The following is a 12,819-nucleotide window of genomic DNA, read 5'->3' as shown; positions in this document are numbered from 1 at the left end:
TTCATTCCAAAGCTATTACTGGGTCTTCTCGGGGCTAACTTCTGTTCTGCAAGGACTAAATGCTTGCTTTTTAAAGAAATGAAACTCAAGAATCTGTTCCCCTGCTGGCCCTGACCCAGTATCTGTTGAATTAGTTTCCAGTCCTGAAATTTGTTTGACAGCTTTGGGCACCTACTTTTCGATACCCCATTGTATATACCGTAATAGCAGTTTCAGCATTCCTGACCAGACAGAAGCTCTTAACACAACACAGTTAATAACATTGACTTTTTATTCATGTGTAATAGCTTAATAGTTTTAGTTTTCTGTTCTAACCATTCAAGGAACTAATGGCACAACTGAGTGTCTGTAGCGGTGGCATTTGTACTGCTCAAATTTGTCTACATGCTCCTTGAAACTCCCTGTGAAGGTCCTTCATAGATAGGACACTCTTAAATGATCATGCATGATAAATGCATGAATCACCTTGATTGAGCATGATAAATGGCTGAATAATCTTTGAGTTTTGATCTGGGGCTGGTTTTGCAAGGCTCATGCATAATACTTTGTTTGATAGTTTGAACGTTATTCTACATTTTAAATAAAGTACAAACACATAGTTTGAATTGGTTATGTCTGCATGTGTTCTATGCACAACTAATTGATGCTAACTATGTGCACAGCTAACTTATAATTTCTCAGTTACTTTTCTTAGAATAATTTGTGTTGATTTTGCTTCTCACGCTGGTTTGCACAATTTTTCTTTCTTAATGTAGGCCGTGCTTCTAACCCTTCTGCAGGTATGTGAGCCGTTCCAATGTTTGCTTTTCCATGTAGCAAGATGTTTGCAACTGTTGTCTGTTATACCACACATGTCCTTGTTACATTGTCGTAGTTGTTTTACTTGTAACTTGCAAGTCCCTTGCAAGTCTCTGATCATATGCTTCCCATGGGGTCATGAGCTGCTTGAAGGCACACAAGGTTCTAAAAAGAAAACAAGAAAACAATCCAGTTTAATTGTACAGGCCATCCTTAATACCTTTTATCAAAGCAAATTTATTTTAAGGATAGCCATCACTCAAAACAAGTCAAGAAGAGGAGGGGTGGGTTTGGTTTTTTTTTTGTATTTGATATCCTGCTTTATCACTACCCGAAGGAGTCTCAAAGCTAACATTCTCCTTTCCCTTCCTCCCCCACAACAAACACTCTGTGCAGTGAGTGGGGCTGAGAGACTTCAGAGAAGTGTGATTAGCCCAAGGTCACCCAGCAGCTGCATGTGGAGGAGCGGAGACGCGAACCTGGTTCCCCAGATTACGAGTCTACCGCTCTTAACCACTACACCACACTGGCTCTCCAAGAGAGCAATTGCTTTTAGTTCTAGACCTCAGTCTGATAGAAATATGATTATAGCCATATCTTGGATCTCAAATGCCTTGGCTCCTGAACAAAGCGGCTCCCAAACGATCAAAACCTGGAAGTGAGTGTTCTGGTTTTTGAACTATTTTTGGAAGCCGAATGTCCAACGCTCCTGCAGCCAATCGGAAGCCGCACCTTGGTTTTCGAACGGTTCCATATTCTGTTTGAGAACCAAGGTACGACTGCAATAAGAAAAACAGAAGACATATCTATGGACATTGATGAGCCAGTCATGGGTAAAACAAACACAAACAAAAGGATTGGCAAGACTGCAGGCAGAGTGAGGAGACAGTCCATCATGTCTGGTCAGATACCAAGGGATGTATTAGGTGAGGTTAATCAGCAGCTGTGGAACAATAAGCAAGGGACCAAGATGAATTGCAGACTGTGCTACCTTTTCACAGTATCTTCAGTACATCAGCAGTAGAAACAGTTGGTGTAGACCTGCGTAATAAGATTGCAGCTCTAGTCTATCTATTCTCTCTGCTGCCATCTCACTTTTATATAAAAATAGTGGAACACTAACAACACTTTAACATTTCTTTCCCTCCCACTCACATATTGGGAAGGGCAGTTATGTGATTGCATTCAGCGTTCTCAGAGGGCTGTTGTGTATAATTTCCCTCTGACTTAACTGCTCACATCCAGAGTATTTCATAGTACAGCACTGCTATCTGGAAACTGAAAGGGTTACAGCTAATTGTTGGAAGGGAATATTCTAAATATCTCCTCCAAGGAACTCTGAAAGGCTTTAAAAGGGGGGGGGGAATCACCCTGCCTTCTGAGAGTCCTGGGCCATGCCCAGCACAAAGATAAATAGCAAAATACATCTGGAAATAAAATACATGCCAAACTAAAATATTTAGAGAATAACCATCATTGAAACACCAACCCACATATTTCTGCTAGTGGCCATGAAACAACAACAATTTGGGAAGTTCTGTGTGATCTGTAAAGTCTTCAGTTGCCATCTCTCAACAATGAAGGGGACAGAGGTAACCTGAGGCAGAGATCATTCCAAAGTCAAGGCCCCTTTGGGATAAGTGATAGGGTACCTTTGGGTGAGCATTTCTGACAAGGAGCAACAGCTGACTTTGAAAAAGTGTGCCACGCTATTTATACCTTTCAGTGATTAATAATATGCACCTTGCCTTTGATCGCTATTCATAGATTAAGCAGAAGAAGGAGCAATATATGAAGAGGCTTCGGGTTTAGATGTAAATATTTATCTTGGTAATAGCACTGGCCCTTCACATACTGCTTATTTGTTAATACAAGTTTCCCAGGACTTCTGGGTTCAGGAATTTGAGAGGGAGGGGGTGGGTTGAGAAAATGTATGTCTGTATGGATATTCTCTTTGTTTATGGTTTTGACAGATGGATTGGTAATGGATAATGTTTAAGAATTAATAGCCAAAACGTAGGGGACCGGAGGGAGGAAAGGGGTGGAGAAGAGCAAAAAATAATTAATTAAAATGTGTTTATTTATGGAAATTTAAATTTAGGCTATGGAAGGTTCAGAAATATTGTGAGGCAGGTGATATGTCAAATTTATAAGTAAAATACGTCAGATGAATAATTATTTGGTAAAGGGGTTAAGGAAAAATGTTAAGAGTGTATAAAGCAGTATGGAGATTTAATTGGTGATAACTGTGAATAAGGGTTTAACTTGGAAGTCAACGGGGGGGGGGATCGGGGAAGTCAGTAAAGATGATGTAAGGAGCTAATTGGTTAAATTGGGAAAGAATTGTTAATTACCCCAGTGAGAGGGGTGTGTGTTTTGTTTAGCTCCCTTTGGTGAGAGAAAGGGGAGTGTGGAAAATTTAATCATATTCTGTATTTCGGTCTAAATTGTAAAATCTTTTATATATATATATATATGTTAATACAAGAATCCTTCTGACCTTCTTTTACTCTGCTAGTACAGTGGTACCTCAGGTTACAGACGCTTCAGGTTACAGACTCTGCTAACCCAGAAATAACGCTTCAGGTTAAGAACTTTGCTTCAGGATAAGAACAGAAATCATGCTCTGGCGGCGCAGCGGGAGGCCCCATTAGCTAAAGTGGTGCTTCAGGTTAAGAACAGTTTCAGGTTAAGAACGGACCTCCAGCACGAATTAAGTTCTTAACCCGAGGTACCATTGTATTTGAATTGGAAGGTAGAACACTTTTTACTGCAGTTGCCTCATAGGGGGAATAAAGAGCTACTGTTTGCAAAGCATATTCTAACAAAACTGTTTTCATAGGTTCAGACTCTGGTGGCAAGGCAGAAGGTAAGCTTGTGAGGTTGTTTATGGCACTTATAACCTTGGATTCTTAAGTCATCCCTAAAAGTTAACCTTTGTGCTGCAGCGGTCTATATGTTTTATCCTTGCTGTGTGTGTTCTGGTTCATCAGGTCAGTTGTGGGACAGAACTATTACAAACGACATCTTACTGTGATATTAAATCATATCCAAGGGGGAGCACAATGTTTGACAAAAGCAAAGTCCAAAATGGCCATGTTCACACATCACAGTCATCCAGGGTGGTTGGCTTCTCACATGCAATGTACCTAATTTATTTATTTTTAATTACAGTTTTGTGCCCACATATGGGATCCTAACGTTTAGGATTACAGTACAAATGGCAAAGTCTCAATGAAGGCTCAAAACAGATCTAATAGCTGTTGGGCAGACTGGAAGTAAAATTTAATCAGGCGAACATGAAATGCCTGTGGGTGGCTTCATTTACTCAGAGTAGGCTCGTTGAAACTAATGGACTTTATTTAGTCCTATTCATTCATTTCAGTGGGCCTATCCTGAGTAATAGTTAGTTGAATACCACTCAAGTTTGCTAGATAGTATTCATTTTTGTGAAACAATAATAGTTTTTCTTTCACATAGAAAAACTTTCTGTAACTCTTATCAAAGGCATTAATTCATTTAGTTGCTACCATGTTTCTCCTAAAATAAGACACCGTCTTATATATTTTTTCCCTCAACAAAACACAGTATGGCTTATTTTCAGGGGATGTCTTATTTTAACCGCATCGCATCAGTACGCTGCATAGCCACGCCTCTCCATGCTGTTTTAATGGGAGGTGCCGCATCACTATGGCTTATTTTCGGGGAACGGCTTATTTTCGGGGAACGGCTTATATTTCGCAGATGCATAGAAATCCTGCTATGGCTTATTTTATGGCCATGTCTTATTTTAGGAGAAACACGGTAACTGTAGGACTATATTCTGATAATTTAATATTAATCTATTCTTTAAGATAGGGATGGACAAAATGTGGTTCTCCATCCTACAGCTTGCACTACAACTCCCATGATGGCCATCCTGCCTGGTTCTGATGAGTTTTGGAGTTCAACAATTGCAGGGCCACAGGCATCCTACTTCCATTTTAAGAGAAGGCAATCACATTGTAAAACACACACATATACACAAAATAACATGGCCTTAAATTTATTTCTGTTTATATATAAAAATGCAAAGCTGTAGTCATGCTGCAGTTTATGGCGGGCCTGTCAACTCCAGTGTGAGAAGCAGCTGGCAGGCAGCCAAGCAAGCAGTGTGGGTGACAGTCGGCCCAGTTATGATGTTTAAACATGGCTGCAGTGAGGTTTGACACTGGGGAACAGGTGCTTCACACAACGGTTTAGCAAGCCATTGTGTGAAGCTCCTCCTCACTTCTTTAAAAAAAAGGCTTGGGATTGGGGTGAGTTGGGAGGGGGGCTTAGGCAAGCTGGGGGGTAGGTAGGGTAGGGAGTTGGTGAAGGGTAAAGGGGTGGGTTTTGCTCAAGTGGGTGGGAAGAGTGGGTGGCAACAGGGTGGGTGAGGTTTGTAAGCAAAAGAGCAGGGGCAGCAATCACTATATGATTCAGCCCCCAGCCCCCCGCATTGTTTGAGCTTTTCGTAAGGAAACAGACAATTGATGACCCTTCAAATATCTGCTGAAGTTCTCGGATTTGTCATTACTTCTGGGAGGAAGTCTAGCCATCTGTTCCCCTTTCATTCCATCTGTTCCCCTTTCTATGCACTTGCTTGAAACTTCTCTTGAGCAAGCATCCCTTATCAGATCTGACAATCGCTGAGCCATTGCTTCCTCTGGAAGCAGATTGGACAGCAGTGAGTTGTAGCGTAAGGACACAGAAATTGCTCTGCTGGATCAGGCCAGTGGCCCATCTAATTCATCATTGTGCTCTCACATTGACTAACCAGATACCCGAGAGCATTAGAGAACTCTCCCCTCCTGCACTTTTCAGCAAGTGGTATTCAGAAGCATACTGCCTCCAACCATAAAGACAGAGTATAGGCATTGTGGCTACTAGCCATTGACAAACATATCCTCCATGAATTTGTCTTTATCTTCTTTTCCTGCCATTCAAGTTGGAGGTCATCACTGTGTCCTGAATCTTCTGACATTGAGTTGTGTTTATGTCCATGAGTTCTAGTGGTGTGAGAAAGGGAGAAAAACCTACCTGTATTCATCTTCTCCATACATAATTCACATATAATCTTATGTGTGAGCCTGTGAAGTAATGACTGGTTTGAACACTTGGGTTTTCTTCCTTTCTACCATGCCTTGTTTAAGAACATGGATTTTTCAAGCTAGAAGCCAATGCATATCGATATTGGAAACCTACATTTCACAATATCTAGCTGAGATTTTAAATGGAGCAATTAGCATTTCTTCTAATGCAGATTTTTTTTAAAAAATGTATTTATTAAATCTGTATACAGTTCTTTATCCATAGAATTCAGGGCAGTTCACAACATAATAACTGAGCAATGTGAGTTGGAGGTCTTTCTGCCTTAGGAAGAACTACTTGGGTACTAAATACATGATCAAGCAGTCACAAACACATTATGAAATGTAACATTTATTTCAAAATTTGCATCATTTGAAAGCTGTGAGTTGGTGCCTTTTAAAGAAAAGGGAGCAAACTCTATTGAATACAGTGATTTCTTCTGATGTCATTAAATTGCTCTTAAAAATGCTTTCTCTGTTGTTATTTTTATTTATATGGCTTTTGAGAAGTGGATCAGATTAAGCCTGCTTTCTAACTTTTCACAGAAAATCCAGGAATGTTAGCTGGAATTATTAGCTCAGTACTTATAGCAGTAACTGGGGCTGTGTCAGCCTTTGTAGCCCACCAGAAGAAAAAGCTCTGCTTCAAGCAAGTGGTAAGTTTTATATTGAGTTTCTTTTTGCTTTTCATATGTTTCCTTTAATGTTTCTACTAACTTAATCAGTGACATGAGGAATCTTGTTTGTGTGTGCACAAGAGAGAGAGAGAGAGCTTCTCCATAATATGCATTATGACTGTATTATAATTGTATTTCACAGTGTAATTGGAGGCTTAAAGCAGGGGTCAGCAACCTTTTTCAGCTGTGGGCCGGATTATATATATATATATGGTGAACGAATTCCTATGCCCCACAAATATCCCAGAAATTCATTTTAAATAAAAGCACACATTCTACTCATGTAATAACACACTGATTCCCGGACCGTCTGTGGGCTGGATTTAGAAGGCGATTGGGCAGCATCTGGGCAGCATCTGGCCCATGGGCCTTAGGTTGCCTACCCCTGGCATAAAGTTTGAAATGTGCCCACTCTAGGCATTAGGTAATGTGTGTGAGCTGAATTATCTATGTGAAGTATAAATGTATCTAAATTGTGTTTGTATCTACAGATGAAGAAAATGTTAATATGCAAAGTCAACAAGGAGCACATTCAGAACCACCTGGTAAGGAATCTTCTTTATGAAAACAGAACTGAGTATGATTCTTTGCATACTTGAGATGTTTCAGAGTGGCTTTATATATGGAATTCTGCATGGTCTCCCATCAAGGCAACAACCAAGGCTGGACCTCCTGCTTAACATGCCTTCAGACAACTCTCAATTTTCACTTAACTTTGTCTACCTTGCTAACCCTTTTATTAGCTTTATATATTGGCCTTCTTTACATGACAGTTGTGAGATTCTGCAGGTGTACCATATGGAGATACAGGCACTGGCCATTTTGTGCACGTTCAATTTGTACGCCGTTTTCAGATCTGGAAGTGGGCGGGGCAGGGTTGGAATGGGGTGGGGCAGACTTACACACACTCCGCCTATGTGTGTAATGACTCAGAATGCAGCCTCCGCGCAAACAGGGAGTTGCCTACATATCTAAATGCCCTCAATTTGGAGGTTGGCCTTGGCTCATTAAGCGGGTGTGTTTTCTTCATTATCGGCTCCAAAGTTGTTCCTCTGCCACCTCCAACTCTGTTGCATATGAGGAGCTAGTAGAACCTCATGTGTCATCTTGGAAAAGAGAGTTAATGCTAAAAATGTGTTGGATCCTCTCTTTGTTGTTGTTTGATTTAGAGCAAAATAAATTGATAGTTAAACCCATTCAAATTTATGGCCCTAAGTCATGTCCATTCACTTCAATGGGTCTACCTTGAGTAGGCCTAGCATTGAACACCACCCATGGTTTTGCAAGAGTTGCCGCATTGGGTTATTTGCCATGTTGCCTATCATTAAATATGCCCTTAATACATCTTGTACATCTTACTTGCTTACCAGTACATAAAAGACAGAAGAGCTATTTATTAGTCATCTTCAATGCTTTACCTTCAGATGGCTGGTTTTCTAGAGTTTCTTTTGAAGATAAATGTTGCCAAGTAATTGCATTGAGCTGGAAGCATTTACTAATGATCTGGTTGGTTGAGCATAATGTGCTACTGCTGCTGACTATTGGTGGTGCTCTGCAGTTTGAGAAGGCGATCTTTCCTAGCCATACCTGGAGACGCAAGGAAATGAATCTGGGACTTCCTGCATAGCATGTGCTCTGTGAGTGAGCTAAGACCTTTCCCAGCAGTAGCGGGGAATGACTTTTAATAACAGAAACACACAGTTCAGGTTTTGCCCCATCTTGTCACTATCACCTTCTCAGCCATAGCTGCCGAGATGTGCAATTCGCACCCCTCTTGAGATTTGGCTGGCACTGACTTAAACTTTCAGTGCCAGCTGAAATCTGCCCTCTTTGGACAGTCATTTCAGGTGTAATCTAGACCAATACAATGACAGATGATCCATCTTGCTTATGTTGGGCTTTGCGTACATGTGAGTGTTAGAATGTGTGCATGCAGGGGGACAGAGACACAGACACACACACACATGTGTTCTGTTGGAAATGAGACATTACTGCATCAGAAACCCTTCATTACCAAGGGATAAAATGGGGATAGGGAGCAGGTTTGTTTATAATATGTCCATCTCATTCTCTGCAGTGCCCATGAAGTGACTCGCAGCACAAAAGCAATAACATTAATTATCAGCTAACAAAAATATCTATCTGAAAATTACAGTGATGAAAAGAACCCACGAAACACTATAAGCATCCAGCTAAATAAAAATGCATAAAATAGTGGAGAGTGCTACCCTTTAAATCAGTCTTTCCTATCAAAATGTCTCCATCCCGCTAAATTATGGAAACACCCATAAATTAGGGCTGCCATATGTCTGGGTTTCCCCTCACATTACCGGGATTTCAAAGGCGGAATTGACGCCTGGGGGGGGGACTTTGTCCTGGATCTTAGGCTTGTCTAAAAATAGCTCAACAACTTTTGGGGTGTCCTATGCATGTGTGTGTTTTAAGTGATTCCCCTCCCTACATGCCTACTTTATTTTTTATTGTATTTTGGTGCTTAATCAAAATTATGAATCCCAAGTAATCCTAAAGTAAAAGTGTAAGAAACAGTTGCAGCAAAAAAGGGAGGGGAACATGAATTACGATGAGGGATATGTGTTTAACCTGAAGATTACAAGGCTAAAGCTACAAATGGTGCACAGCACAGTCCGATGCCTGTCTACTGAGAAGTAAGCGCCACTGTCTCCAGTGGAGTTTACTCCCTAGAAAGTGTGTTTAGTATTGCAACCTCAATTGGCAAAAAAGGTATCAACAATAATCAGCTAGTAGTCATGGTAGTGGAATGTTGGATGTCTGACAGCTGCCCCTTATTGTTGGTCCATGGATTAGGCCAATAAAGCAAAGCTTAGCAGGACTTGGCTTTAGGGAAACTTTAATAGAATTTGGACAGAAATGAAACAAGCTGGAAGCAGGAAAGATTAACTTTGCTGGCGAATTGTTGCATGGAACAAAGAAGCTTCCTATAAAAGAGAGCACAAGACAGCAACTTTTTTCTTTTGTTTGTGTTCATAATGATCAGATAATTTTTCTCCGTCTCCAAAGTGCACGGCTGTTAACAACTGCTGAGAGGGCTTTCGGGGGTTTAGGATGACAGAGGACTAATGTATTGCCCATCTTCAGAAAGCTTTCACCTTCTAGATTGCAGTGGTGTCAAAATGCTTCACTAAAGAGAAAAAGGGATTTCTGCCTACTAGGAAAGAAGTTCCCATAGGTCCTGTTTTGGGGCTTTTGAATAGGCATGCTTAGGCATGGGCTTGTAAGAAGTTTTAGCAGCGGCCTTTGTACTTAAACACACTTTTTATTTACTTCAGGAAGTAATCTTTGAATACACTAATCTGTTTCTCTTTTTTTTTCCTTTTTAGTTCAACGCACACTTTTGCAGAAAACAGTAGCATCATTTAAGATTAAGCGAAGGCCAGAAAACTGGACAGAGGAATCTGTGTATTTCCCTGAAAAAAAATGCCACATATTTCAAGCAGCAAAAAAAACGAAGTTGCAAAGTAGAGTGAAAATAGTCCTGTTTGAAAATTTCTTTTGAAAGGGAGAATGGACGTTTTAAGAAACCTAAGTACTTGTATCTGTGGTTTACCCTTTGAAGTTCAAAGTTGCATACTTGCTGATTCCTGGCTTTAAAACAAATTTGATGTTGGAAACCTCTTGCTTTTGTCCGAAGGACTCATATTTTGCATTATGGCAAGAACCTTAACAGAGGAGATGATTTTAATGTATCCTGGTTAATGTCAGTGGGTAGGCTGCACCTGCCTCTCCGTTGTTGAGAATGGAATAAATGTTTGCCCTCTTCATGTTAGTGCCCTAAAATGCAGCACCATACTTGTCCCCCATAGAATATATCACAACCATCTGCCAAATGGATAGAAATTAAGCATAGCCCTCAGGCCTATGCTTCACATAGGGCTAAACTTCCTTGTCCGTAGAGACGCCAACTATTTAAAAACTGCATAACCTTATCCTGGCTTTTGGTTTTTTTGTCATCTTAGAATGGTGAGCAATAGGCTTTTATATGTACATGTATTTGCCTTCGAATAAGTGATTAAGATCTAATGTCTATTTTGGAGCATCTCTGATAATTGTACCTTTGCCTTTACAGTGAATGCATAGGAGGTGGAGGTGCTACTATGCATTGCCTTGCTACTTATTCTCACTCAGAGAAAGTCCTATCTAGTATACATGTTTCACCTGGGGCCTTTTGAATGCAAAAATAACAATATAGTGGTACCTCGGGTTACAAACTTAATTCGTTCCGGAGGTCTGCTCTTAACCCGAAACGGTTCCTAACCTGAGGCGCGTTTCGCTAATGGGGCCTGCCGCTGTTGTGTGATTTCCGTTCTCATCTGGGGCAAAGTTCGCAACCCGGAGCAACTACTACTTCCGGGTTAGCAGCGTTTGTAACCCAAAGCGTTTGCAAACTGAGATACCACTGTATTATATTGAAATGAAGTGTGGGAATTTTTTGTGGGGGGGGCACAGTAAAGCTGTGCAGCTGCATAAGCATATCATGTACTACTCACCCAGCCACTGTCTCTGAGCTGAGTTGTTTTCTACAGAATACCAAAAATTAATTTAGCAAATGCAATTGCCATTTAAAACTCAGTGATAGCATGTGCCTCTGACTATGGGATTTACCCTCTTTATTATTCACAAGTGCCCTGCTTCCTCTTGTTTCGTACTGTATTTACAAAAAAAGTTGACATTCTTGTGACCCTTAGCTATATTTTCAGTAAATGGCTTCCAACAAGGCTTGTTTCACCAATGGCAGATGCCTTTAGCTGCATACCTTGAAGTGCCATTAATATAGTAGTAGATAATTGATCAGAATAATACGAACTGAGCACTCTGTATTCCACTTAATGTGCAGAAAGGCTAGATAATGGTCACTGGGAGCTTGAAAATGGATTGTTTTCATTGGATCTAAATAAATTCCTGTCTACATGCTTTCAGTTTCAAGATTGTGGTAAACGTTTGGCACAAGGTGACAGCAAAAATTTAACCAGCTAAATCATGCAATGAGCATTATTTTTTTGAAACTCAGATACATTCTATCTAAGCATTGTGCCAATGTAAAATCAAAGTTATTGCATAGAATGTGATTTCTGTATGCATGACTCTCGTAATCAAAACAATATTGGATGGCATGTTCTTATTTAAACTAGAAACTAGCTAGCCACACATGTGGAGCATGGGTGCTTAAAATTCTTTCCATTTTTAATGCACACAAAACTCAAGATCAGTTCTTCATCATATTAGAAACTGAGCTAGGCACATGCTCCACAGCAAGTGTGCGTCATAGTTAATTCAATAAGAATATTGCATTTTGAGGCAATGCGTACCACTGAATACAACTTGCAAAGTGGCAATACTTTTTTAAAAAAAGAAATAATCATTTTGTAAACTACAAGCAATGCTAAACTTAATATTGGAGTGCTGCTGATTTCTAAAGATGTTTCTATGTCATTCCTAAACAGCAGAGTCTGAATTTTGCCTATTACCCCCCACCTTTGCATATTTTATTTAAAGCTCCATAGAATTCAGGACAGCTTACTTCCCAATGACATGTGTATAAAATAGGCTGCACTCCTATATTTGGAAGTAAACTATATTGAGGTCTGTGGGGCTTGTTTCTAAATAAACAAGCCATTAATTTCTAATGGAACTCATTGTTTTATTTCATCCCATCTTATTTCATGTGTACTATGTGATAAAGTGGCTTAAAACAGTAGCTGTTTGAGTGTGCTAAACTTCAAGTAGAGCAAGGATGGTGAGCCTTTGCTCCTGCAGAGATTGCCAGACTACAACTGCCATCTTCCTTGACTATTGGCCATTCTGGCTGGCGCTGATGGGAGTTGGAGTCCAGCAACATCTGGGGGGCCACAGGTTGTGAATTAGTGTTGCAGCTCCTTAGATTTTGAGAACTTCTAGGAATTTGGTAATTAAAACATAATACTTGTGATCTTTTTTAAAAATAAAAATCAACAGAACCTAAAAGTTTTTCGCTTGTCTGTATGTTTTTAAGGAGGTCTAGACAAAACGGCTGTATGATTTTAGCAGAGGCTTTGGGATTGAAAACCAAAAATATACAGCTTGTCAACAATCATGGAATTGTAGACTTGGAAGGGACACCAAGGGTCACCTCATCCAAACCCCTGCAATACAGGAATCTCAGCTAAAGCATCCAAGACAGATGGCCACCCAAGCTCTGCTTAAAAACCTCCAAAGAA

General features: G+C 40.2%; 1 protein-coding gene across 5 annotated transcripts in view; it reads left to right on the top strand.

Moving 5' to 3' along the window:
* LOC117045908 overlaps nt 1-10,034 on the top strand; it is a 29,128-nt gene extending 19,094 nt beyond the window's left edge. For 4 of the 5 annotated variants that reach the window (XM_033147472.1, XM_033147471.1, XM_033147469.1 and 1 more), the window contains 5 exons: nt 756-779; nt 3,641-3,667; nt 6,456-6,565; nt 7,078-7,131; nt 9,946-10,034. In XM_033147472.1, coding sequence (XP_033003363.1) covers nt 756-779; nt 3,641-3,667; nt 6,456-6,565; nt 7,078-7,131; nt 9,946-9,975 — 245 coding nt within the window. In that variant the 3' untranslated portion in view covers nt 9,976-10,034. The remainder of the gene's footprint in view (nt 1-755; nt 780-3,640; nt 3,668-6,455; nt 6,566-7,077; nt 7,132-9,945) is intronic. The other variant, XM_033147470.1, reaches the window with a different exon arrangement.
* Nucleotides 10,035-12,819: the final 2,785 nt, after the last annotated feature.

This window comes from Lacerta agilis, chromosome 4 (genome assembly GCF_009819535.1).
Source record: "Lacerta agilis isolate rLacAgi1 chromosome 4, rLacAgi1.pri, whole genome shotgun sequence".
Lineage (NCBI taxonomy): Eukaryota > Metazoa > Chordata > Lepidosauria > Squamata > Lacertidae > Lacerta > Lacerta agilis.
The sequence above is the reverse complement of the archived record's forward strand: the minus strand, read 5'-3'. Positions and strand labels throughout refer to the sequence as shown.